The 22,574-nt window shown below is 46.1% G+C and overlaps 1 protein-coding gene and 1 long non-coding RNA gene across 9 annotated transcripts in view; one reads left to right on the forward strand and one right to left on the reverse strand.

The window, feature by feature from the left end:
- FGFR1 (fibroblast growth factor receptor 1) overlaps positions 1-8,144 on the forward strand; it is a 112,658-nt gene extending 104,514 nt beyond the window's left edge. For all 8 annotated transcript variants that reach the window (XM_081890898.1, XM_081890897.1, XM_081890900.1 and 5 more), the window contains 3 exons: positions 337-474; positions 4,800-4,905; positions 5,338-8,144. In XM_081890898.1, the coding sequence (XP_081747024.1) occupies positions 337-474; positions 4,800-4,905; positions 5,338-5,514 (421 nt within the window). In that variant the 3' untranslated portion in view covers positions 5,515-8,144. The remainder of the gene's footprint in view (positions 1-336; positions 475-4,799; positions 4,906-5,337) is intronic.
- LOC309358284 overlaps positions 1-22,574 on the reverse strand; it is a 439,047-nt gene that overhangs the window by 276,126 nt on the left and 140,347 nt on the right. The window lies entirely within an intron of this gene.

Here is a 22,574-nt window from a genome sequence, read left to right on the forward strand (position 1 = left end):
TGTGATCATAGGGGAGAGCTGGGGGGGGGTGGTTGGGAAAACACATTTTTAAAATACATACCTTTAAAGAAAAGGAAAAAGCTACAAAAATCCAAACGCTAGCTGGAGACCATTTGCAGAAGGGAACTCTCACGTCCTGGTGTCTTCCCACACCTCCCTCCCCCATGTCAGCGCTGGATGAGCTGAGCCAGGCTGCATGTGCAAGAAGTGTCACATCAGAAGGGGGTGCCCTGCTTCTCTGCCACACAGATGTTGTGAGGAGCCCCGTGAGGACTGGGCAGGTAAGTTGGGTGGGAGACCCCATTTCCACACACTGTGTCTCTGCTCTTTGGCCAGGTGGTCCTTCGGCGTACTGCTGTGGGAGATCTTCACGCTGGGAGGGTCGCCATACCCAGGAGTGCCAGTGGAAGAGCTTTTCAAGCTGCTGAAAGAGGGTCACCGAATGGACAAGCCCAGCAACTGCACCAATGAGCTGTGAGTGTCGCCTCCTGGCTCTTTCCCAGGCTGGCATTGTGCTGGACTCAGACAAGGAACACAGATGGGCTTCTTCCAGCCCTGGTCTTCAGTTCTCGTTAAAGTGTTGAAAGCACAGCATGAGGCCAATATATTGTACATTGGGTTTCGTGGGGTGTTTATTTTATTTTATTTGCCATTTCTACAGCTCTTAGCCCTTTCCTGGCTCAAAGGCTATTCCTGCTTTGGGCAGAGAGATTCTCAAGTGTTACCAGCTCCGATAGTGGTGCTGTCCGGACAGGAATAATAGAATCATAGAGTTGGAAGAGACCACAAGGGCCATCGAGTCCAACCCCCTGCCAAGCAGGAAACACCATCAGAGCACTCCTGACATATGGTTGTCAAGCCTCTGCTTAAAGACCTCCAAAGAAGGAGACTCCACCACACTCCTTGGCAGCAAATTCCACTGTCGAACAGCTCTTACTGTCAGGAAGTTCTTCCTAATGTTTAGGTGGAATCTTCTTTCTTGTAGTTTGGATCCATTGCTCCGTGTCTGCTTCTCTGGAGCAGCAGAAAACAACCTTTCTCCCTCCTCTATGTGACAGCCTTTTATATATTTGAACATGGCTATCATATCACCCCTTAACCTCCTCTTCTCCAGGCTAAACATGCCCAGCTCCCTTAGCCGTTCCTCATAAGGCATCGTTTCCAGGCCTTTGACCATTTTGGTTGCCCTCCTCTGGACACATTCCAGTTTGTCAGTGTCCTTCTTGAACTGTGGTGCCCACAACTGGACACAGTACTCCAGGTGAGGTCTGACCAGAGCAGAATACAGTGGCACTATTACTTCCCTTGATCTAGATGCTATACTTCTATTGATGCAGCCCAGAATTGCATTGGCTTTTTTAGCTGCCACGTCGCACTGTTAGCTCATGTCAGGTTTGTGGTCAACCAAGACTCCTAGATCCTTTTCACATGTACTGCTCTCAAGCCAGGTGTCACCCATCTTGTATTTGTGCCTCTCATTTTTTTGTCCAAGTGCAATACTTTACATTTCTCCCTGTTAAAATTCATCTTGTTTGTTTTGGCCCAGTTCTCTAATCTGTCAAGGGAACTGACAAGGACTTTGTTGCAGAATGAGCGGGAGGTGCTCCAAACATACCAGGGCTCGTTTGCCATATCTTGAAGCCAATGAAGTAATATCCATTACCCCCTAAAGAGGAATGCCATGTAAGACCATTAAATCCAGAGTCTAAAAATACCTACCTGCAAAATGGTTCAGGACGCTTCAGGAAGAATTCTGCTTTGTCAAGGCTCAGCCCCTTGTGCTCTCTGTGGGAGCCTGGGAGGTTGCCTTCTACTGAGTCATAGCGTTGGAAGGACCCCAAAGGTTATCTAGTCCAGCCCCCTGCGGTGCAGGAATCTTCCTGCCCAATGTGGGGCTTGACCCTGAGATTAAGAGTCTCGGGCTGAGCTATACCAGACCATCTGGCTCAGGAATGTCTACACTGACTGGCAGCAGCTCTCTGGGATTTCAGACTGGAGGGGCAGGTTGCCGAGCCCACCCTGGGCTGTCTCATGAGCTATGGCCCTTCCCCAAAAACTTCCAGGTGAACAGAAATCCTGGAGGAGATTACATGTGACCTAATCTTCAGTGGTTCTGTTAGGGGCTTTCCCTGTTTCAGCAGTCTTTGTTTGTTTGTTTGTTTGTTTGTTTGTTTGTTTGTTTGTTTGTTTGCTGCCTCTCCTTGTGCCCAGGGCAGCTTGGGTTAAATCAAAGACTTCATTAAAATGAATGCAACAGCAACAATACTGGCATTTCAAATCGACACAGCATATATCCAAGTGATCCCTAAACTTAACAGATAAAATGTTGGAAAAGGCCATCTCGTCTAGCTCCCTGTTTCTCACGGCGTTCTCCCCACTTGCATTTCCCGGCAATCGGCATTCACAGAAGCCATGCCTCTGAGCCTGGCCGTCACGGCCGGGGGTTCCCTTCTCCTCCAACCCAAATGCCAAGCAAGTGGGGCTCGTGCCTTCCCCTCCCAGAAGTCAAGAGAGCTGTTGATGCCACCAGGCCTCTTGCTGGAGGCCCTTCCGTAGCCTCGGGGCTGCAGTCCTGGCGTCTCTCTTCCTCCAGATATTTGAACTTGCCACGCAAGGGCACCTGAAGCAGAGTGGCTTGGTACGTGGGAGCAAAAGGAAAGAGGGGTGCTTTCAGCAATTCTGATCCCAAGGTCAGCCTGTTCCTATGACACGAGTTCCCAGAGATGGTTTTCCTTGCCCGGCTTGCAGGGCCGGCCGGCCAGCCGGCTGGAGAGCCCCATCAAGCGCAGCCGCCTGGCACAGCAGAACAGAACCCCCGCTGACCAGCAGATGCATATTATGAGCACTGGCAGGAATTCAGCGTTATTTTCCCAGCCCTGCAGAAAGCTGTGCGTGATAATAAACCAAGACTTCATTTCCTTTATATTTTTGTTTTTCTCAGCAGGAGAATATCCCAAAGAGGGGGAGGGGGTAACTTGGTCTTTTGTCTTGAGCGACTCTCAGTCCCTTCCCAGTTTGTTCTAGCCAGCCTGGCCAGTGGCTGCTGTCAACAGATCCACCTCCCTCCTTCGCCACACAATGAGGAGGATTGTGGTGCTCAGACCTAAGAAGGGGCTTACACAAAGTGTAGTGAGCAAGTGTTGCTGCAGGCTCAAACAAACACCTTCTGGTGTCGGGGTTCCCTTGGTTAGCATGCAGAGACAGGCCAGCTGAAAGATCCAGACCCTGCTTCATACTAAATTGCTATTAAATATGCAGTCCTTTTGCATTAGTCTGCATGTTAATAGCAGAAATTAGACTTGCCTTCAGTGCCTTGCAAAAGGTTCATCAACAGTCATTGGTTCATTTGACTTTTATTTATAAAAAGCAGCAACCTTTGATTTACAAGTGGTGAGCATTTATTTACAGCAGTTTAAAAACGTATGGGGAAGAGAGGGAGGGGGGGTTTCCGCTGCACAAGCAGTCCTGCTCACACAAGGACTTGATGGGATACAAGCCTGTCACGTGCTTTCAGTGAAAATGAAGTTTACAGTTTGCAGGCCTGTGTCTCCCCCCGGAGCCAAGAGGTCTGCTTTAGGCGCAAGTGTGGAACTAAGCAGGTCTCAGTTGTCTGCACTGGAGACCACCTGTGAACCCCACATGCAGAAGAAAGGCAGGCGTAGATGTAACAGAGACTAGGAAAGACTTGTCACATGTCAGAGGTGGTGGACAGAAACCTGGACTTAGATGAGGGTGGAGGACTGTTTCAAGGTTCTGTGTGATTCGTCATTGTGTCTCAGCTTCCATCTGAAACATTCTTTGTAGGATTTATGATCTCGGGAAGATCATGGAGTGTTTGCAAGTTCAGTAAAGTGCAAGTGTCAGGGTAGCCTTGGCCAACCTGGTGCCCTCCAGATGGTGCTTTGGACCCCCATCCCGCCACCACAACTTGTAGTCCAAAACATCTGAGGGCCAACAAGTGGGATGGAGAAGGGCGTCAGGAGAAAGTGCTAAGACTGGGTTGGTTCATCTCGTTGAACAACCTCTTTCCAACGGTGGCAAACCAAGTGCCCCAGAGAAGTCTGCAGGAAGGATGGGGAATCTTTTTGGAGCCAAAAGCCACATCACCCTGGTGGAAAGCTGCTGGGCATTGCATTCCAGTAGTGGAGGCTGTCAGACTAGCAAAAAAACCCCACACCCTTCACACAGACACATGCGGGTTATTTCCCATGGAAACAGAGGCATTTATTTAATTCTTGCCAACTCTACTCAAGTTTCACCTTCCATTCTCTCTAATTTTCTTCTTTTACAAAATATGTAAAAAATAATGTCAAATAACGTCAACACACAGCTGAACTGCAGTCTAAAACTTCAAAATACAGTTGCATCCCGAAAATTGCATGCATGCAATCACAAAATGCATGGGCCCTTCTTGCATATGTGCTCCTGTGTCATTTCCCACTCTGCTTTGATCTTGCAGATTAATGAGCTACAGTTGCTGGTTTTGCAAAACACCAGAGGTTTGTTCTTCCCTCTCAGTTGCTGCCCTGAGCAGCTGATGGCCTTAGGGGATGTAGAGAGCATTCCCTGGCATCCATACCAGACCTGGGGATGATTGCCTTCTTATGCTCCATGCCCACCAAATCTGATATTCAGAAGTCTACTTTCTCCCTTTAGCTTCATGGCTTTGATGGAATCTGTTGCTTTTGTAGAACCTTTGTATGAAATAGCCATTTCATGGGCTTGTCCATGTTCTGTTACATGTCCTGCAACTCTGTGCTAAACATTTTTCATCCGGTTCTCTTATTCTCTCCGTAAAGGTACATGATGATGCGAGATTGCTGGCATGCTGTTCCCTCCCAGAGACCCACATTTAAGCAACTGGTAGAAGACTTAGACAGGATTGTGGCCATGACCTCTAACCAGGTAAAATACATCTTTTTCCAAAGACTGTACGCTCCTGGGTGTCATTCTGTCTGTCTGCAAGGTTGCAGGGAGCCGCTTCCTGGACCAACCATTGGTTCAAAGCTCAATGCTTTGAGTCCCCTGGGGACTCTGGCTTTTGGGGCCGACCAGGTCTTCTGTCTGGCTTTGGCTCCTGCTGCTGAGTGCTGCAACTAATTCCAGTGTTTCTTGGGGAGAGTCGCTGGAGCACACTCTATTTTGATACCTTTGTTCTGATAGGCCCAATTTTCCCTGGGTGTGGGAAAATTCGGGGTGAAGTGATTCACTGTTGCTTTAATGCCCCTTTCTCTTTCTACTGACATTTGTCTCTTGGGGCTCCCCTCTCCTCTCCAAGGCCTCCAGACCCTGGGATGGCCAGTGCTTAAGCCCTCATGGCTCTTTCCTTTCCTCTAGGAATACCTGGACCTTTCCATGCCATTGGACCAGTATTCTCCTAGTTTTCCAGACACCCGCAGCTCCACCTGCTCTTCAGGAGAGGACTCTGTGTTTTCCCACGACCCCCTCCCCGATGAACCTTGCCTCCCCAAGCACCCACCTCAGCTTGCCAATGGAGGACTCAAAAGGCGTTGAGACTCCAACTTCTGTGGGACATTTGCAAACCCTCCATGTACACAAGCGTAGCGTGTTTGTGTGCATGTGTTGAGGAGTGTGTGTGTGTGCGCGCGCACTTCGCTTCCAGCTGGACTGGTGGTGGAACACCACATGGGGCAGCCATCAGGCCCCTTCCAGCTGCCATAGTCATGATCTGCAGAGACTCCATTTTGAATAACCAAACCCACACCGCCCCCTTCTTTTCAAAGCTGCCATGATTGCAAGTCCTTGACCTCTGGAAGAGGAGCTCACAGGGAATCTGTGCTTGAATATTTCCCATGAACTTGAGTTGAACTCCATCCCCTGCCCCCCTTTTGGCCAGTGACAAAACAAAAAGGCAGAGCCAGACACCTGGGCTTCAATAGCAACCTGCTGCCACTTCTCTGAAAAGGACTCTGGGGAGAACAACATTCCTTTGAAGAGAGTGGGCATTTTCTGCTCTCTACTTCCAAATGCAAGCAACAAAACCTCTTCACATCTCAAGAAGCTGACAGCTAAGCCTGAGGTGCAAAGCCTGTGGCCCAAGGACACTCTGGATTCAGCTGTCAACTGGGAAGTCTTAAATTCAGCCAAGCGGCGGCGGCAGCACCTGTGGCTGGAGGGCCTGCTGCGTCTGTGATGCCAGTCAGGATGGCGCAGCGCACTTCTGCGCATGCTTGTGCTGGGACCAAGCCTTCTAGCCCAGCAGGACTTCCTCCCAGGACAACAGGCATAGGGCACAGCCCTGGTTTGTGCTTTGTGGACCAAACTTGGGAAGTGACCAGGAACCCCAAGGCCTGGGGTATCTTCACAGCACTTGACGCGAAACAGAGAGGTTGCAGCCCAACAAAGCCAGTGCTCGGAAGAGTCTTTTTTTTTTTAATTAAACAAGCTTATGTACATAGCTGCAAAATGTATAAATATGAAATATATATTTACATGTCTTTTTTTAAAGAAAATTTGCTGTTTACCAGAGTTAATATCACTTTGGTAGTAAGTTACTAGTGGCTGGTAGGTATCAGTTGCTATAAAAACAAATCATATATTTTGCTACTTTTGCTGGTTTTTTGTTTTGTTTTAAATTATGTTCTAAAACTTATTTCAATTTAGGTACTTCAATAAAATTGCTGCTGCTTCAGTTTTATATGGGGTTATATTAAACAGTGATTTTTGTTGGTTAATGTTGATTTCCCTTTGGAAAGCTGTTATGAAATTATCTCCCTCCTTTCCTAGGCTCCTCCTCCCTTCCCTGCCATTGATTTCTGCCCCGGCCACCGAATGCAGCCTTTGGATTTGGTGCCCAGCAGGAGGACAGTCAGTTCACCTTATTGGCGCAAGAAAAGGGTGTCTGTGAGCCAATGGTTCAGTTTCTAGGTTCAGAATCTTGGTCCGCAGTGGGGCTGAAGCCCCATGAGGACGAGGAACCCTTTTCCAGCCATGTCTGTGCATTTCTTTGATGTTTTGCAGCTAGAAATGGCTCTTGCCCTTTTGGGAGGTAGAAAGTGATGTTGTCGGAGCAAGCTCTTCCCAGCTGAGTTTTGACATCCTTTTGCTCTGGCAACTTGGAACCCAGAGCAAGACCAGCTCAAGAGCTGCCTCTGGCCCTGCCTCAGACTTCTCATGATGCTTGGCTCAGCCCCAGCGTCTCGTTTTGTCCAAACAAACTTTTCCCCTGCCCAGGGAGTGCCAAGGAAGAACTCCACGAGTGCCTTAAAATGAGCTGTGGAAACTTGCATGTCCATACAAGATGAGAGGAAGTGCACTCGTCCCTTCCTCCCTCCCTCCCTCCCTGTCTTCCATGGGAGCAACCTAGCAAATTAGTCAGAATTCTTCAATTCCTACCAGTTCTTTTCCAATAGCTAGTTTGGCCCTGAAGCCTTATCCGGGTCTCCTCTAAAGCAGCCGGGAACACCTGAACTAGAACTGCACATTTTGAGCCATGAGGTAGGGCAAGACCATTCCTTGTGCCCAGGGCTATTTTTCAAGAAAAAGAGGCACCAGAACTCACCATGAATGCATCCTGTGTTCTCTTAGAATGGCGATGGTGCCACCTGAGAGGGGCCAGAACTGAGTTTCGGCTGGAAAAAAAGCCCTGTTTGCACCAATACTTTAAGCTCTTTCAGCACTCACTATATCAGCCATTGCCAACCTGGTGCCCTCCAGATGTGTTGGGTTACAGCTGCCATCAGCTGGGTTGATGGCCATTACAGCCAAAAACATCTGGAAGGCACCATGTTGGGAAGACTGCTCTAATTTTCACGTTCCCCAAATAATCAACATGGCCCTTGGCTTCCAGAGTGGCATGCAGATTCCCAAGCCCTCTTCCTGCTTTCTCCCCCAGTCTAGACTAAGAAACAAGAGTTTGCTTTCTGTTCCTCAGTGGTATCTTGGAAGCCAGAGCCATGCCAGTCATACTTGAAAGCTTGCCCTGCCTTTGTATAGAGTCAGATTATTGTGCTTTTTAAAAATTCTGTAACAAATTTGGTGGTATTGTAATTTATTTTTTATTTTAAAAGATTTTAACAGAGTCCTGCAACCCTCCTTGACATTAGCTGATATTCTTGTTCCCTCTCCCCTTTGTGTGCCTTCTTTTTCTTATGGGGAAAATGAGAATAAACCATGCAAATTTATGTAAATGTTACATATCTTATTTGAAGTCCAGAATCTGTGGGTTTCAGCCTGTGGACTTGAACATCTGGAAGCCAAGAGCAGCTAGGCTTCTGGCTTGGGGGATCCACTCTCCCCCCCCCCCCGCCCCCGATCTACCAGTTGGAAGAAGCCATGACATGGTACTGTATAGTCACTGCAGGGCAGCACAGAGGAGGAGACACTCGCAGAACGACTGCTTGGGCACAGGAAAGAAAGGCCATTAAATGTTCTGTTCATCTCAGTAGCAGCAGATCAACCTAACAATCCACACATGACAATAATGCATGTTGTTAAGAAGCTAAGCATTTAGAAGTCTTTCTAAAAAAATTAACACATTTTACAAAGCAGAAAGAGAGTAGGTGTAGCAGTTAAGAGTGCTCTATTAGGTCTTGGGGACCAGGGTTCAAATCTCCATGCAGCTGTGAAAGTGATGTTGGGCCAGTCACTTCTAGCCTCACCTACTTTACAAAGTTGTTTTGAGCATATACACACCATATTCAGCTCCTTGGAAGAAAGGTAAAGTTAAATGTAAAGGGACCCCTGACCATTAGATCCAGTCGTGGCTGACTCTGGGGTTGCGGCTTTCATCTCGCTTTACTGGCCAAGGGAGCATGACTAAGCTGCTTCTGGCGAACCAGAGCAGCGCACGGAAATGCCATTTCCCTTCCTGCCAGAGTGGTACCTATTTATCTACTTGCACTTTGACGTGCTTTCGAACTGCTAGGTTGGCAGGAGCAGGGACTGAGCAATGGGAACTCACCCCGTCGCGGGAATTCAAACCGCTGACCTCCTGATCGGCAAGCACTAGGCTCTGTGGTTTAACCCACAGTGCCACCCGCGTCCCATGGAAGAAAGGTAGTGTGCCTTAAACATAAGGCTAGTACCAAGGACCGTAATTGAATCCATGGCAGAGCAGATAACTCCAAAAGTGAGCCAAGCAACAAACTGTGATGCTACTTAAACACATGCATTATATGTGCTTAAGGAATTAAGCAGTGAAGCCACAAGACAGGTGGGCACGGGTATAAATGTGCACCTGAGCCAGACATACATACTCGCAACCTGTCCATAGCAAACTCAGCACAGGAGAAGACCTGCAGACCGCACAAAACACATAAGAAAAGGGATTCTCTGTCTACCTGCACCCTGGAAAATGCCTTAGCACTCTGCTCGCACCAAGTTCTTGCAACCTCTCTTGCGCCCACGGGCCTCCAGAGCAGTCAGGAAGAGGCATGTGGTGGCAGGTGGAGGTGTCCCCAGCCATCCCAAGTTCAACCGCTGCTCCTGGAACAAGGGGTGGCATCTAGTCTAGCCTCATGTTTTCAGAGCAGCCGGCCAGCTGCCTCTGGCCAGGTCATATCATAAGCAGGACATGAACACAAAGCCTCCCCCCTTGATTTCACACCTTTGGGGGCTACAGCACATAAGAATTTTTATTTCCTTAGAGAGAGAGAGAAAAGGGCAGCTGAGAAAGAGGGGGTGGCCTTGCCACCAGGAAGAAGCTCCCAGCTGATCACCGCCAATGGAATTCAGCCCTTGGCAGGAAAAAAATGGCTCTCCACTTCTCTTTGAAGCCTTTACCAATATATATATATTCTTTAATTTGCTTGCTCTATGCAGGGTGTGCGGGGCTGAATGAAAGTTATCACTGGGAGGGGGAGAAGGTTAATAATAATAATATCAGAACTGTAGAGTTGGAAGGGACCCTGAGGATCATCTCGCCCAATATGCGTCTGTCTTGTGCAGAAATCAAATCTGCGACCTTGGCATTATCAGCACAGTGCTCTGACCAATAATGATACTTTTATTATTGATACCCCACCCATCTGGCTGGGTTTCCCCAGCCACTCTGGATCAATCTCCCTGTGAATCAATCTCACTGTGGCTATTGGGAGATGTGCATTATCTGGGTAGAGATGGAACAGACTGGGAGTGTCACTATTTTGAATGAAGATTTGAAAACTTAAAACTTTGTCCTCGTGGGAAATGCTGAAATTAAATAGAACTGGTTTGTCAGTAGAAGATGTCTGCTTTTAAACTGATAAGGGGTTCTGCGTATGGTGCTACTTACATTTTCTTCGTAGCACACACTTTCCCACTGCATCTTCCAATGCAATTTGGAAGTGTCACATTCATAAAAATCCAGTTGTAACGGAAAGGGGAAATATAGCTGAATGGGCACTCCAGAGAGTGAACTCCTGCAAATCAAGAAGCGATTGAGCTGTAGTTCTCTGATAAGTAAATTTATTACAAATCTCACAGTCACAGTACATGGGAAGCTGGGTCCATCTAATTCAGCAACAGCTCTGTAGGATTTGGGGAAGAAGTCTCTCCCGGACCTACTTAGCAGTGCCAAGGATTGAACCTGGAACCTTTAGTATGCAGTGCCTCTCTCTCCATGAGCTACAGCCCTTCTTTACTATGTACAAACTGCTCCCTGCTCACATTGTAAGGAGAGAGTTCACAATCCTTGATTTAGCATTATGTCCAAACCAGGGACCGTGGTTTGTTTTGTTCCCTCCAAGGCATGGTTTATGGTTTCTTGAAGTACTGCAACACTAAGCCAGAAATCATGGTTTGTTTTCTCCCAGCATGAGTGGGAAGGAGCAATTAACTATGGTTTACTGTCATGGACAAATTGGATTACTGTAGCTTAAGGAATAGCACTTAAATTGAAATCCTCTGCAGATTTTATTGGAAGTGAAATTAGCTGAATACACTGTTCTCATGCAGACATAACACTAAGTTGTGGTTTAACATCCTGAACTGGCCTTGAACTTGGAAGAGTCTTTTAAACTAAGCAAATCATAGTTACTTGAGAGATTAGTTTGTACATAACACTACATGAGTTTCATGCTATGTGCCGGTGTCCTCACCTCATTTCCTCCCACATGACCAGAAGAAAGAGTTTTGTAACATTTTCATTTCACTTTCCATGAATGCAGTACAGTGGTACCTCGGTTTAAGAACAGTCCTGTTTACAATCAATTTGGTTTATGAACTCCGCAAAACCGGAAGTAGTGTTCTGGTTTGCGAACTTTACCTCGGTCTACAAACAGAAACCAAACAGTGCAAGGGCTCTGACAGCAGAAGGCCTCATTAGGGAAAGCACACCTCGGTTTTAAGAACGGATTAAGTTTGTAAACCGAGGTACCACTGTATTGGTTTCAAACAAACTGGTTAGCTTAATAAGTCCGCTTCATAGGCCATGGTTTGAGGGAGGCTTCTTTCGAAATTGACCAGAGTTTGTTTGAAATCTCAATCCATACATAACAAGGCAGAATTCATGGAAAATGAAACTGAATTGCTGCAGAATTCCTTCTCCCAGCCATGTAGGGGGAGAATGGAGACGGAAGAAGATGCACTAAGCCAAAGTGTAGCATTACATCCAGACCAAATACATGAGTCTTACATCCAGGGAAGCATGCACAGAATTGGTATGGATGCCTTGGAACGTCCCCAGGGTCCCAGAGGTAGAGCGTAGCATCCTGGTCTCTGCACTAGAAAATCAAAGCCACATCTCCCATTAAATACAAAATGGGGAGCAATGTTCTGCTTTTTAATTATATCTTCAGATGTGCCCCCCCCCAGGTGGGTAGCCTGCCCCATCCAGTCTCCTGTCCAATGGAAGCTGCAGCTGAGGTCAAATACTTGCCCTTTTCCTCAGTATCTTCTGTTTCTGTAATTTTTTGGGGCAGGACATCATCTTCATGTTCCATCTGTTAACTTCCGACCCAAGTTCTGACGTTACAAACAGGTTTCAACTTCAGAGCCGCTGTAGTGGCTTTGCAGTTGCATTCTCACAAACGTTTCCTGATTTATCTCTTCCAAACTTATTCTGCCGTCACCCCTTGAGAAATTTCCGACAAGTTCTGGGTCTCTTCCAGCTCTGCAACCTGTTTTGTAGGACGGCCTGTACTCAGATTGATGTCTGTGTCCATGAGGGCCAACTCCACCATCTGTAGTGTTCTTATGGGACAGATCAAAATTTAATTTGTGCACCCCCTTCCAGCTCAGCAGAGGGAATGCAGGCTCCAGTGTTCCTTCCATCAGCCAAGCCCTGACCCTCCTGGATGTTTAGACAAATGTGGAAAATTAGCCATGGCCTGTGAGGGCCAGATGTTTTGGCCATGTCTTGCATCTTGCTTCTCTCTCATGGAATAGCTCCATCCCAAGGACAGCTGGCCTCTGTTTGCATCCTGAAATGTGACCAATTGAGCATAGCAGTTTAACTGCATCCCTCCTGGACCAGAAGGCAGAATACCTCCAAGGTTCACGTCCCCTTGGGTCCTTCTTCTTCTTCCAATCTCTTTTGGTCATATAACTGTTGTCTCTTGCTGCTGCTGATGCTGCTGCTGCTGCACAGATGGACGTGCTTCCTCAGCCTTATGTTCTTGGCCAGGACAAGCTAAATCACTTTCCTGTCAGCTGCTGACTCCTTCCCATTAACCTGCCCAGCACTAGGATGTGACGGGACTCTTGCGACACTCGCCTTCGCTGACCCCCCCACCCCACCCCATCAGCCCTGCAGCTGAGCAGTGATGTGCACGTGAGCCCTGTGTTCTGTGATGTGACATGTGATGTGACACAGGGCTTTTTCTAGCAAGGACAGAACTAGACATCCCTGGTCTTGCTGCTCACAATCCTAAATGGAACTGAGGAAAGGAAGGTGTATGCAAATATTTGTTTTCCAAGGGAATTGCTTGTCGTAGGTGAGATCTTCATTCCCTGATGGTGGGCTCACCTGTTTATTTGCCAACAAGAGAGCTACTAAATATGCTAATTTTGATCCTGCATCACTCCACTTGGATACAAAATGTATTTCTAGGAGAAGAATAAATTATCCAATTGAAGGTGCCAAACTCCACACCCCGTCAGTCTGAATATAACAGCAAGGCCTTGAACTTGGCCCGGTAGCAAATGGACAACCAGGGCAGATCTCTGAGCTGACAAGACCTCCCGTCAGCCATTGTGCTGCGTCATTCTGCACCAACTGCCGTGTCTGGATCCCATGCGAGGGGAGCCCGACATGGAGTGTATTGCAGGAATTATATCCAATATTCATTCTGATTTGCTTGGGGGCAGGACAGTTATATAATAATGGATACAATATTCATCCTGCATTCAACCCCATTTGCTTGTGAGGTATTTATAAGTCTTCCTGTTCGTTCATTCCACACTTTTTCAAGCATTTCCTCAGCACTTTTCCAACCTCAAAAGTCTGAGCATGGTTTGTTTTTTATTGTTTTATTTTATTATTTATATCCCACCTAGTCTCCAAGGATCTTTGGCCGATGTACCTGGTTCCCCCCCTTCTCAATGAATCCCCTCAGCCCCCTGTGTGAGGCTGAAAGGCAGTGTGAGCTTCATGGTTGTGGCCTCGATTGCTCCACCGACTATTGACCCTGCACCACCACGGCTTATCTCTTCCACTGCCACCAACCAGGTTTCCCCGGTAATATATTCAGACTTAGTAACGTATTAACAAAGATTCCAGTTTATTGTGAACACAAACAAGTTTTAAATGCTTTGAAAACTGTAATCCGATTCACTCTCTCGTCTCCCCTCTGTCTCTAACTCACTCTGACTCCTGTGCTTCCCACCCACAAGAAACCAACCAGGGAGCTGCCCAAAGCCCTGTCTTGAGCCTTAAACTCAGTTAGGCTCCGCCCCTGGGCTTTCTTATTGGTCAGCCTATTAACCCTTTCTCTCTCTCCCCCAGTACGACATCTCCATAATGAGTGGGCCAACACCACAATGGTTTAGCTCTAGTCTGCAATGGATGGATGGAATCCCTCCTGCAGAATACAGTCTGGAGGGACCCTCAGACTGTGGCCTCTGCTCTGGAAAGTTTGAGAAGGAAGCAGGTTCCCTTCAGCGCAACTGAAGGCTGATGGAACCGGGGAATCTTGCTGAGCAGGCTTGCCTCATGCACTCATGTCGTTTCCACATCCAACATTAAAAGCACATCCCCGCTTCCAAGTTTGCTAGTTTCCCCCTCAAATTCTACAATCTCCAACACCCTTAACAAACCATAGTTCCCAGGATTTTTTCGCCCGGGGATAAGGAATGTGCTTTAAATGTGTGGTGTGAACACAGCTGTACAGAGGAAGAGAATAAAAATAACAACTAATCAGTCACGGTTAGTTCAGAGTCCATGACTGTATATGTAAAATTAAGATTTTATTTTTTTTGCTTCAACATGTATCCCTTTACATCTGTTTACATTGAATGGCATTTGCCATTTTTTATCGCCCATTCACCCAGTTTGAAGAGGGCCTTTAGGAGCTCTCCACAATCTCTTTTGTTTCAGGGAATAATTCAGCAAACTTGGCCACCTCCTTGCTCACCCCTAACTCCTAGAGCATTTATGAAGAAGCTGAAAAGATCCTGTGGGAGGCTCCACTTTCCAAATCCTTCTGTTTACAGAACTGTCCATTTAGTCCAACTCTCTGCTTCCTGCTACTGAACCAATTCCTGATCCACAAGGTGATGGGAACCACTTCACCTGTTGAATTTCCACCTGTTATGCACATTTTTAAAAACATAGATGCTCAGATTGGAAGTGGGCAGCCCTAACCTGTGGTGCACAATGATTTGGAACCCAGGTGGAAGCCATGACTTAGGTAGATGCCAGAACCCGCAGGCGCAACATGGTAGTATGCTCACATCTCTCACACACTCTGTGGACAGAGTACATATTTCTGATTACACCTGAAAGCTATAACTTAGAGCCATAACTCAGAGGTGCCATAATGCTGAAGTTTGCACGTCACATTCACCTCAGCCTGCTGAGTGCTGAGTCTGCTTAAACACATTCCCACAACAACAACTGCAAGATGTTTCCACAGCTGGCCTGGTCTGAGATTGAGATAAGGGAGGGTCAAGAAGTCACTGCTCTGTAGCCAGGTAGAAGAATGTGTGATTTAAGCTCATTCCTAGCCAAGAGAGATCATGCATTTGTATGTTTACTACAATTGCATAAATGCTTTGTGCATCCTTTGTTCTATGCTCGGATTTCTGGAACTATCCTGCCATGCCTTCTAATGCTACAGCTAAGATTAAAACTTCTTTTGCCTTCCCACCAGCTGCCTCTTTTTGGCCAGGAGTAGGCTTCTCATATATCAGGAAAATTCCTGACATTTCTTGGTTTTTGGGTAGAAAAATGGCGTCAGGGGAGAATTTTGCTGCATTGGCAATGCAATGGAAAAAGCAGCGGAAACAGATTCAAAAACAGTCCCTCAAAAAGCTCAACAATTTTGTGGGTGCTGCCTAGAACATTCCAGAAAGTGTCTCTCCTGCAGGGCCAGTCCACCCATGAGGCTAGCTGAGGCAATTTCAAATGCTATACTAGTAATGCTGTACTAAAGGGTATTTAATTATTATTAGATCTGAAAGAGCAATAAAATAAAATCAGAATGCGTGTAAATTTCCATGTAATTTTTGAAGATTTTGATGCTTTTTCTTGTGGAGAGAGGGAGACTCAAAGGAGGTTCGGATTGCACAATACCCCCAGATAAAAACCTGAACTTGGCCTTCCATTGATATTGAAATACAGTATGTTCTTCTTGCTGGCATTATACTGTCTCCTATTGTTCATTTAAAGCTTTTGTGGAGGAGCAAGCTGAAACAGGGTTTTGAGGGCTGTCAAGGCCAGTCATAGGCAAACTCGGCCCTCCAGATGTTTTAAGACGACAATTCCCATCATCCCTGACCACTGGTCCTGTTAGCTAGGGATGATGGGAGTTGTAGTCCCAAAACATCTGGAGGGCTGAGTTTGCCTATGCCTGGTCAAAGCAGCTGTTGCCACCTGCTGTGTGGTTCTGTCCAAGGGTGAAGTCCAATGGCATTGTTGGCAGTGTGGTGAGGTCTGAAGCAACTGTCCAAAGGCTTGCACAGAAAGCAGATGAGTTTTCAGATAATAAAAGTAAGCCCAGGTACAACTAGAGGTACAGAAGAAAATAGGTTTGGTTTGTATTTTAATGGAAGCCTACATAATTCACTTCCATACATGTATGGAAGTGAGAGCTGGGACATAAAGAAGGCTAATTGCTGAAGAATTGATGCTTTTGAATTACAGTGGTTCCTCAGGTTACATATGCTTCAGGTTACAGACGCTTCAGGTTACAGACTCCGCTAACCCAGAAGTAGTACCTCGGGTTAAGAACTTTGCTTCAGGATGAGAACAGAAATTCTGCTCCGGCAGTGCGGCAGCAGCAGGAGGCCCCATTAGCTAAAGTTGTGCTTCAAGTTAAGAACAGTTTCAGGTTAAGAACAGACCTCCAGAACGAATTAAGAACTTAACCCGAGGTACCACTGTATGGTGCTGGAGGAGACTCTTGAGAGTCCCATGGACTGCAAGAAGATAAAACCGATCCATTCTGAAGGAAATCAGCCCTGAGTGCTCACTGGAAGGACAGATCCTGAAGCTGAGGCTCCAAGACTTTGGCCACCTCATGGAAAAGACCCTGATGTTGGGAAAGGTTGAGGGCACAAGAAGAAGGGGACGACAGAGGACAAGATGGTTGGACAGTGTTCTCGAAGCTACGAAGGTGAGTTTGACCAAACTGCGGGAGGCAGTGGAAGACAGGAGGGCCTGGCGTAGTCTGGTCCATGGAGTCACAAAGAGTCGGACACGACTAAACGATGAAACAACAACAACATAATTCACACTTCCTGAAACAATCTCCATGTAAACACAGCAATTCCTCAAAATTTGCACTTTTGCAATCTTTGGATGGTGTTTTCCAGTTGCATATGTGTATATTAGGGGAAACTGTGCATAAGGATGCATATGCTAGCAAAAACTGCATGCAAAAGTGCATTATGATACAGAAAATTGCTTTTAAAATGTTTTATTGGGCAAAATGGTATTAAAAAATGTTTGTATTAGGAGAAATGTGCGTCCCCAAGTGCAGCTCTTTGCAGGCAGAAATGAAGCCAGGGATGATGGTACGCTGGCCTGCACAAAGTCCCCCAGAATCCTTTGCAGGGCTGCCTTGGCCTCTGCCTGGGACCTCTTGGAGAGGCACTGTCAGCCAGCACACCCAATCCTGGGGGAGACCAGGGGGCCACAGCTTCCTGGAGACACTACATGTTGTGCAGGCAGGCAGAAGCCTTGACATCTGCTCTGTACCAGCTCAGACCACTTGTCCCTCTAGCTCAGCATTGTCTGCAGCAAAGGGGAGGAATATTTTTCAGCCCTTGTGGGTAATCTTCCAGGGGCCACAGGCAAGTGGCTGGTGAGGCCAGAAGCAAAAGTGGGAGAAGCAACAGGTGCATCTCTCTCCTTCACACAATAGGCTACCTTGCAGCTATGCTAAAGGCAGTATTCACAATCACACACGTGTCTCCATTCTCCTTTGTGCAAATACAATGAGCACCTGTGACCAGATGCATACCTGGCCAGCTATATCCTAACTATAAATCGTTTTTTATAAACAAGAAGAAAACACAGCTGCTGCTACAACCAGCATCAGCCCCAGTCTGCCAGGATGGACCTTCAGTCAACAGGAGGCCTAAGTGCTGCTGCCCCCATCTGCCACTCTCTGGCTGGTCTGTTGGTGGGGAGGCCCTGGGCTGGGTGGGGCCTGAACCTTAGTCGGAGGTCCAGTCCCAGCTGCACACACAAGGTCCCACACAAGGTTTCAATCCTTGGCATCTCTCAGAAGAACCGCAGCCAAACTGGGAAAGACTTTCTCTGCTAGATGCAGTTTCATTCTCTTCCATTCTGAGGGCCAGTTCACACAGTCAACCCATAGCTTTCCACTTGTGGTTTTTATTGGAGGGAGGGAGGCAAACCACGTCCGGGTTTCAACATAGTGCTAAACCTAACCATGGTGTTGCTCCTGTAAATGCAGCAGCAGGATGTCTAAGGGAGGAGCACAGAAGCTGCGATTTTTACAGAGTAGCCGCACACTCATGAGTTCACACTTATACACTATGTGGCTTAGCTTTATGTGTGAACCGGCTCCTTATAGTTTCCAGCTCTGAGAGACCCACTTCTTGGTCTTTGTGCCTCTGCTGAACAAGGCCAATGCTATTTGCATATAAAATTATAATATTTTCAGAATACCAAAGAACTGGGATTTAAGTTTCAGTTTGTTGGTCCGTTTTTTCCGGTTTTCCTCCAAGAAAAAGAGCAGAAAATTACTGAGATAATATCCTTAATTTCCTGCAAAGGGATAAAGTTTCCTTGAAAGCTGCTCTCTCAGAGAGCCTTTAAATGTATCTTAAGAGGACATCTTATCCCATTTAATACAGGATAATGGAAAAGGACAGAATCTCTTCAACAGCATTCAGGAGTTTGTCTGCTTTGGTCTCTCAGATGAACTTGAGATGCTTTTTCCTAAGCATGTCGGGCAATTGGCCTGCTTTAAGCTGTAGAAAAAAACAACCAAATCATTGCTCTTTCAGCATTTGGCAGATCCAGAATAGCATGTTTTAATCACAGTCATATCCAAACCAAAAAAATCAAGTCCTAGCTGAAAGCAACGCCTGAGCGCTGTTTCATTTTATATGCAACACACTGGAGTGTGGGGAACTGCCTTGGCTTGTACTTTTTTTGCTTTATAGTTTTATAGCTAAGATTATAGTAATTCACATTGCTAGAGTTAAACAGTGCTTTTTTCTGGGGGATGCATAGCCCTAAACATTTTGTGAATCTGTACTTTTTCCATTTACTGTATTTATTTTTCCCAATTTGAACTATAAAATTGTGATTTTCTTGAGTCAAAATGAGAGTACCCGTAAACATTTAGAAAAAAAGCACTGGAGTTAAACATTGTCCCCATTCATGATAGGCTGGAGCAAAGACTCTACCACTTATCGTGTTCTTGTGGTTCCCTTTATTTTCCTGTGCAGATGTGCCTTAGCCTGTGGGTCACTATCAGCCTCACCTTCTGTGCCTGCAAAAGGGAGCAACTCTGCCTTGCAACTTACAGCCATCCTTGGAAGGGCACCAGGGGCTCCTCGGCGCAGCCTCTGTATCCAGCATGATCTCCTTGTGCAGAAGTTTCAGCTGTTTAGAGGGAGGTTATTATGTCCATGGTTTGTTTATCCCACACTTTCCCGTGCATTTCACTTTCTTAACTGCAAAAAGTCTGTGGTTTTTTAAGGCGGATTTGTTCTACCAGGGCAACAGAGCACCTTAATGCACTTTATTTGTGCATACTTTAATTTCCAGGGCACGTTTTAATTCCTCCTGCAAAACACTGATGGTCTAAAGGTGACCATGCAGACCTGAACCCTCACTTGGAATATCAGCCAAAGGTAGCAAAGCTTTTAGTCAGGAGAGCTTCATTACTGGCCATTTTCCACAGGTGCATTCACTGTGAGGTGTAACAGGCTTGGGGATGGACATGCAGCTGTTCCTCAACAAACAAATTGATTGATTGATCTTTATTACGGCCATTGGCCCGTCACACCACCATAATGTACTTGAACCTCCAATTTTAAAACCGCCAAAACTTACAAAAAAACAGACAAGAACCAAAGCAAAACAAAAACAAAAGACCAACATCATACATTACAACAAATTTGTAGCATAAACATCGCCCTCTGCTCATAAATTAATAGAAGACATCAATGGTGATATCACCTAATTACATCCTAAACATAGATCATGGTTTAAAGGGATTATCCGAGCCACACAGGAGTCCATTTCTCTTCTTTAGGGATAGGACGCTGACCAAGAATCTGGCAACCATGAGTGATCTTAGGGGGTCATCATCATTTAATAGATATCTCAGTTTGGCTTCAGTCGTATCATCGGCAATTCCCTTAAGATACTGAGCAAGAAACTTGCTCCTGGCCGATAAGTGAAAAGCACAATCAAGAATTATGTGATGCAACGATTCCGGTGCCCCACAATTACAATCACATAAGAGCGATATCTGTCCATTGGAGAATCTATTTCTCAGCACGTTCGATGGGAAGGTGTTGAATCTTGCCTTTACAAAGGCATATCTATGAGCTGAGGAAGTTAAAGAATTCAAATAGTTTGGGAGCCTTAAGAGGGGTAATAAACCAAGATTTAGAGGTGAGCAGGTACCATTGCCCAAGATCATTTTCTGCTGCAAGTCCATCTCCTCTAGCTTACAGGTTACTGTTCTTTTAGCTGGAACTATGTCCTGCTCTAGTAATTTGGATGGGGAGATTCCCATTGCCGTTATTTTCAGCTGTAAATTTTTTACCCATGGGCTCTGGAAATCATCTCTCCACATACATTGTATCAAGTACAAGTTTGGGAGATTGTGCCATAGAGATAACCAGTGACAAAGAATGTGCTTCCACAGAGCATTTTCCAGGGATACAATATTAAGTTCCATGCGTAACGCTGTATTACTTACACAGTTGGGCAGTTTCAATATCCCTCTTAAAAACTGATTTTGAATGACCTCCAGGTGAGATAGGTTGGCAAAAGTCCCCCAAATTGAGATGGCATAGGCAATTGTCGGGATCACCTTGGCCTTGAAGACTTTCAACGCCGATGGGATATGAAGGGCCCCATCAGTGAAGAAGAATCGCAAGATCGCCAAGGAGATAGATTTGGCTCTATTTGTAACATAGGCTACATGGGCCTTCCATCTGAGGTTATGTTGTAACCAGACTCCCAAATATTGGAATCTATAGACTTGTTCGATGATTCTCCCATCAATTCTCCAATTATGGAGTTTCCGGCTCTTTGAGAAAATCAGGATCTTAGATTTTCCATAATTAATTGTAAGGGAATTTGCGTGACAGTATGATCCAAAAAATTTTAGGGCCCTCCTGAGACCTACTCTAGAAAAAGAAAGAATGATTGCGTCATCCGCATATAGTAACAAGGGGCAGCGATAAAGTGCTAGGCGGGGTGCATGAATCCTTTCTTGGGCCTCTATCAGGGGAGTCCTCATGTCACTTATGAACAAATTGAACAGGAGTGGAGCCAATATACAACCCTGTCGAACACCTCTGTTAATGGGAATTGAATTCGTGAGATCACCCTCCAGGGTGAATCTCACTCTGGCCGCTGAGTTCTCATGGAGTTTGATTATTAGCCAGAGAAGCCTTCTGTCAATGCCCCAGCGGGTGAGTTTTTCCCAGAGGATGCTCCTGGGGATACTATCGAATGCTGCCTTTAGGTCAATGAATGCCACACAGAGTTGGCCACCTTTTGGGGTGGAATATTTCCAGGCAAGATGCTGTAAAATTAGAATATGATTAATTGTTGAATGTTTTGGGCGGAATCCAGCTTGTTCGGGCCCAATTAATTTTCTCTCTTCGGCCCATTGGATTAGTCTGTTCAACAGGGAGCGGGCATACAGTTTCCCCACTATTGAGAGCAGGCTGATGTTCCTGTAGTTCCCCGGGTCATCTGGTGAGCCCTTTTTGTGGATTGGAATGATAACAGCGTCCTTCCATACGTCCGGAATCATTCCAGAGTTGTTAACTGCATCGAAGATGTTCGCCAGGACCTTGGCCCACCAGTCCGCGTGGTATTTTATAGCTTCTGCCGGGATCAGGTCTGGCCCAGGCGCTTTCCCTGTTTTAAGGTTGACGATCAAGTCATGGATGTCTTTCGGATCGGTAGGGGGCCAGAGGGGAAGCTGATCTTGAAATTCGTCTCTTGTGTTAACGATACAGTCAGTTGTGGCAAAGTAATTTTTTAAATAAGATTCCCAAACCGGGGCGGGAATAATAGTTAGAGGGTATCTTTTAGTTCTTTTATTTACCAGGAGCCAAAATTGTCTGGTGTTCCGTGATGATGAGGCTTCTATAATTGCCCGCCATTGATTCACTTGCCATTCCAGTCTGGCACCTTTTTGAATTTGCTTGTAGGCCAATTTTGCTTGGAAATATTCTTTTGGCAAGACCGTTGCCCCAGAGGCTTTATACTCTTTGTAGATGTTACCAAGAAGTTGTCTAGCCTGTTTACAAGCACTGTTGAACCACAATGCACCTGTCTTCCTTTGTGTTCGATTTATTATATGCGTCGGGACAGAGAAAAAAGACGTTAGATCTTCCGACAGATTCGAGAATAGTCTTAGGGTTTGGTCATAATCATGATAATCCTCAATTAAGCCTGAATATGCTTGTTTTAGTCCTTGTTGTAAATATGCTGAGAATTTTTGAGCCTGTAGTTCGGACCATTTTACACTTTTGACTTGCAGTACTGAGTTCGTAATCAAATGTGTTGGATGTCTGTCTCCATCTGGGGTCCAGTCTATAGTCATTGTGGCGACCAACGGTAGGTGGTCGCTCAGTTGAATATTTTCAACTTTAAAATGGGAAAATTTGGGGAATATATCATGAGATACCAGCATATAATCCAGGACACTGTTTGCAGAGGGGCTTATGTGTGTGAACTCACCCGGTATGTCAGGCGGGCAGTTCCCGTTTAGAATCACTAAGTTTAGACGTAGTACCAA

Source organism: Podarcis melisellensis (genome assembly GCF_964234715.1).
Source record: "Podarcis melisellensis genome assembly, chromosome: 15".
NCBI lineage: Eukaryota > Metazoa > Chordata > Lepidosauria > Squamata > Lacertidae > Podarcis > Podarcis melisellensis.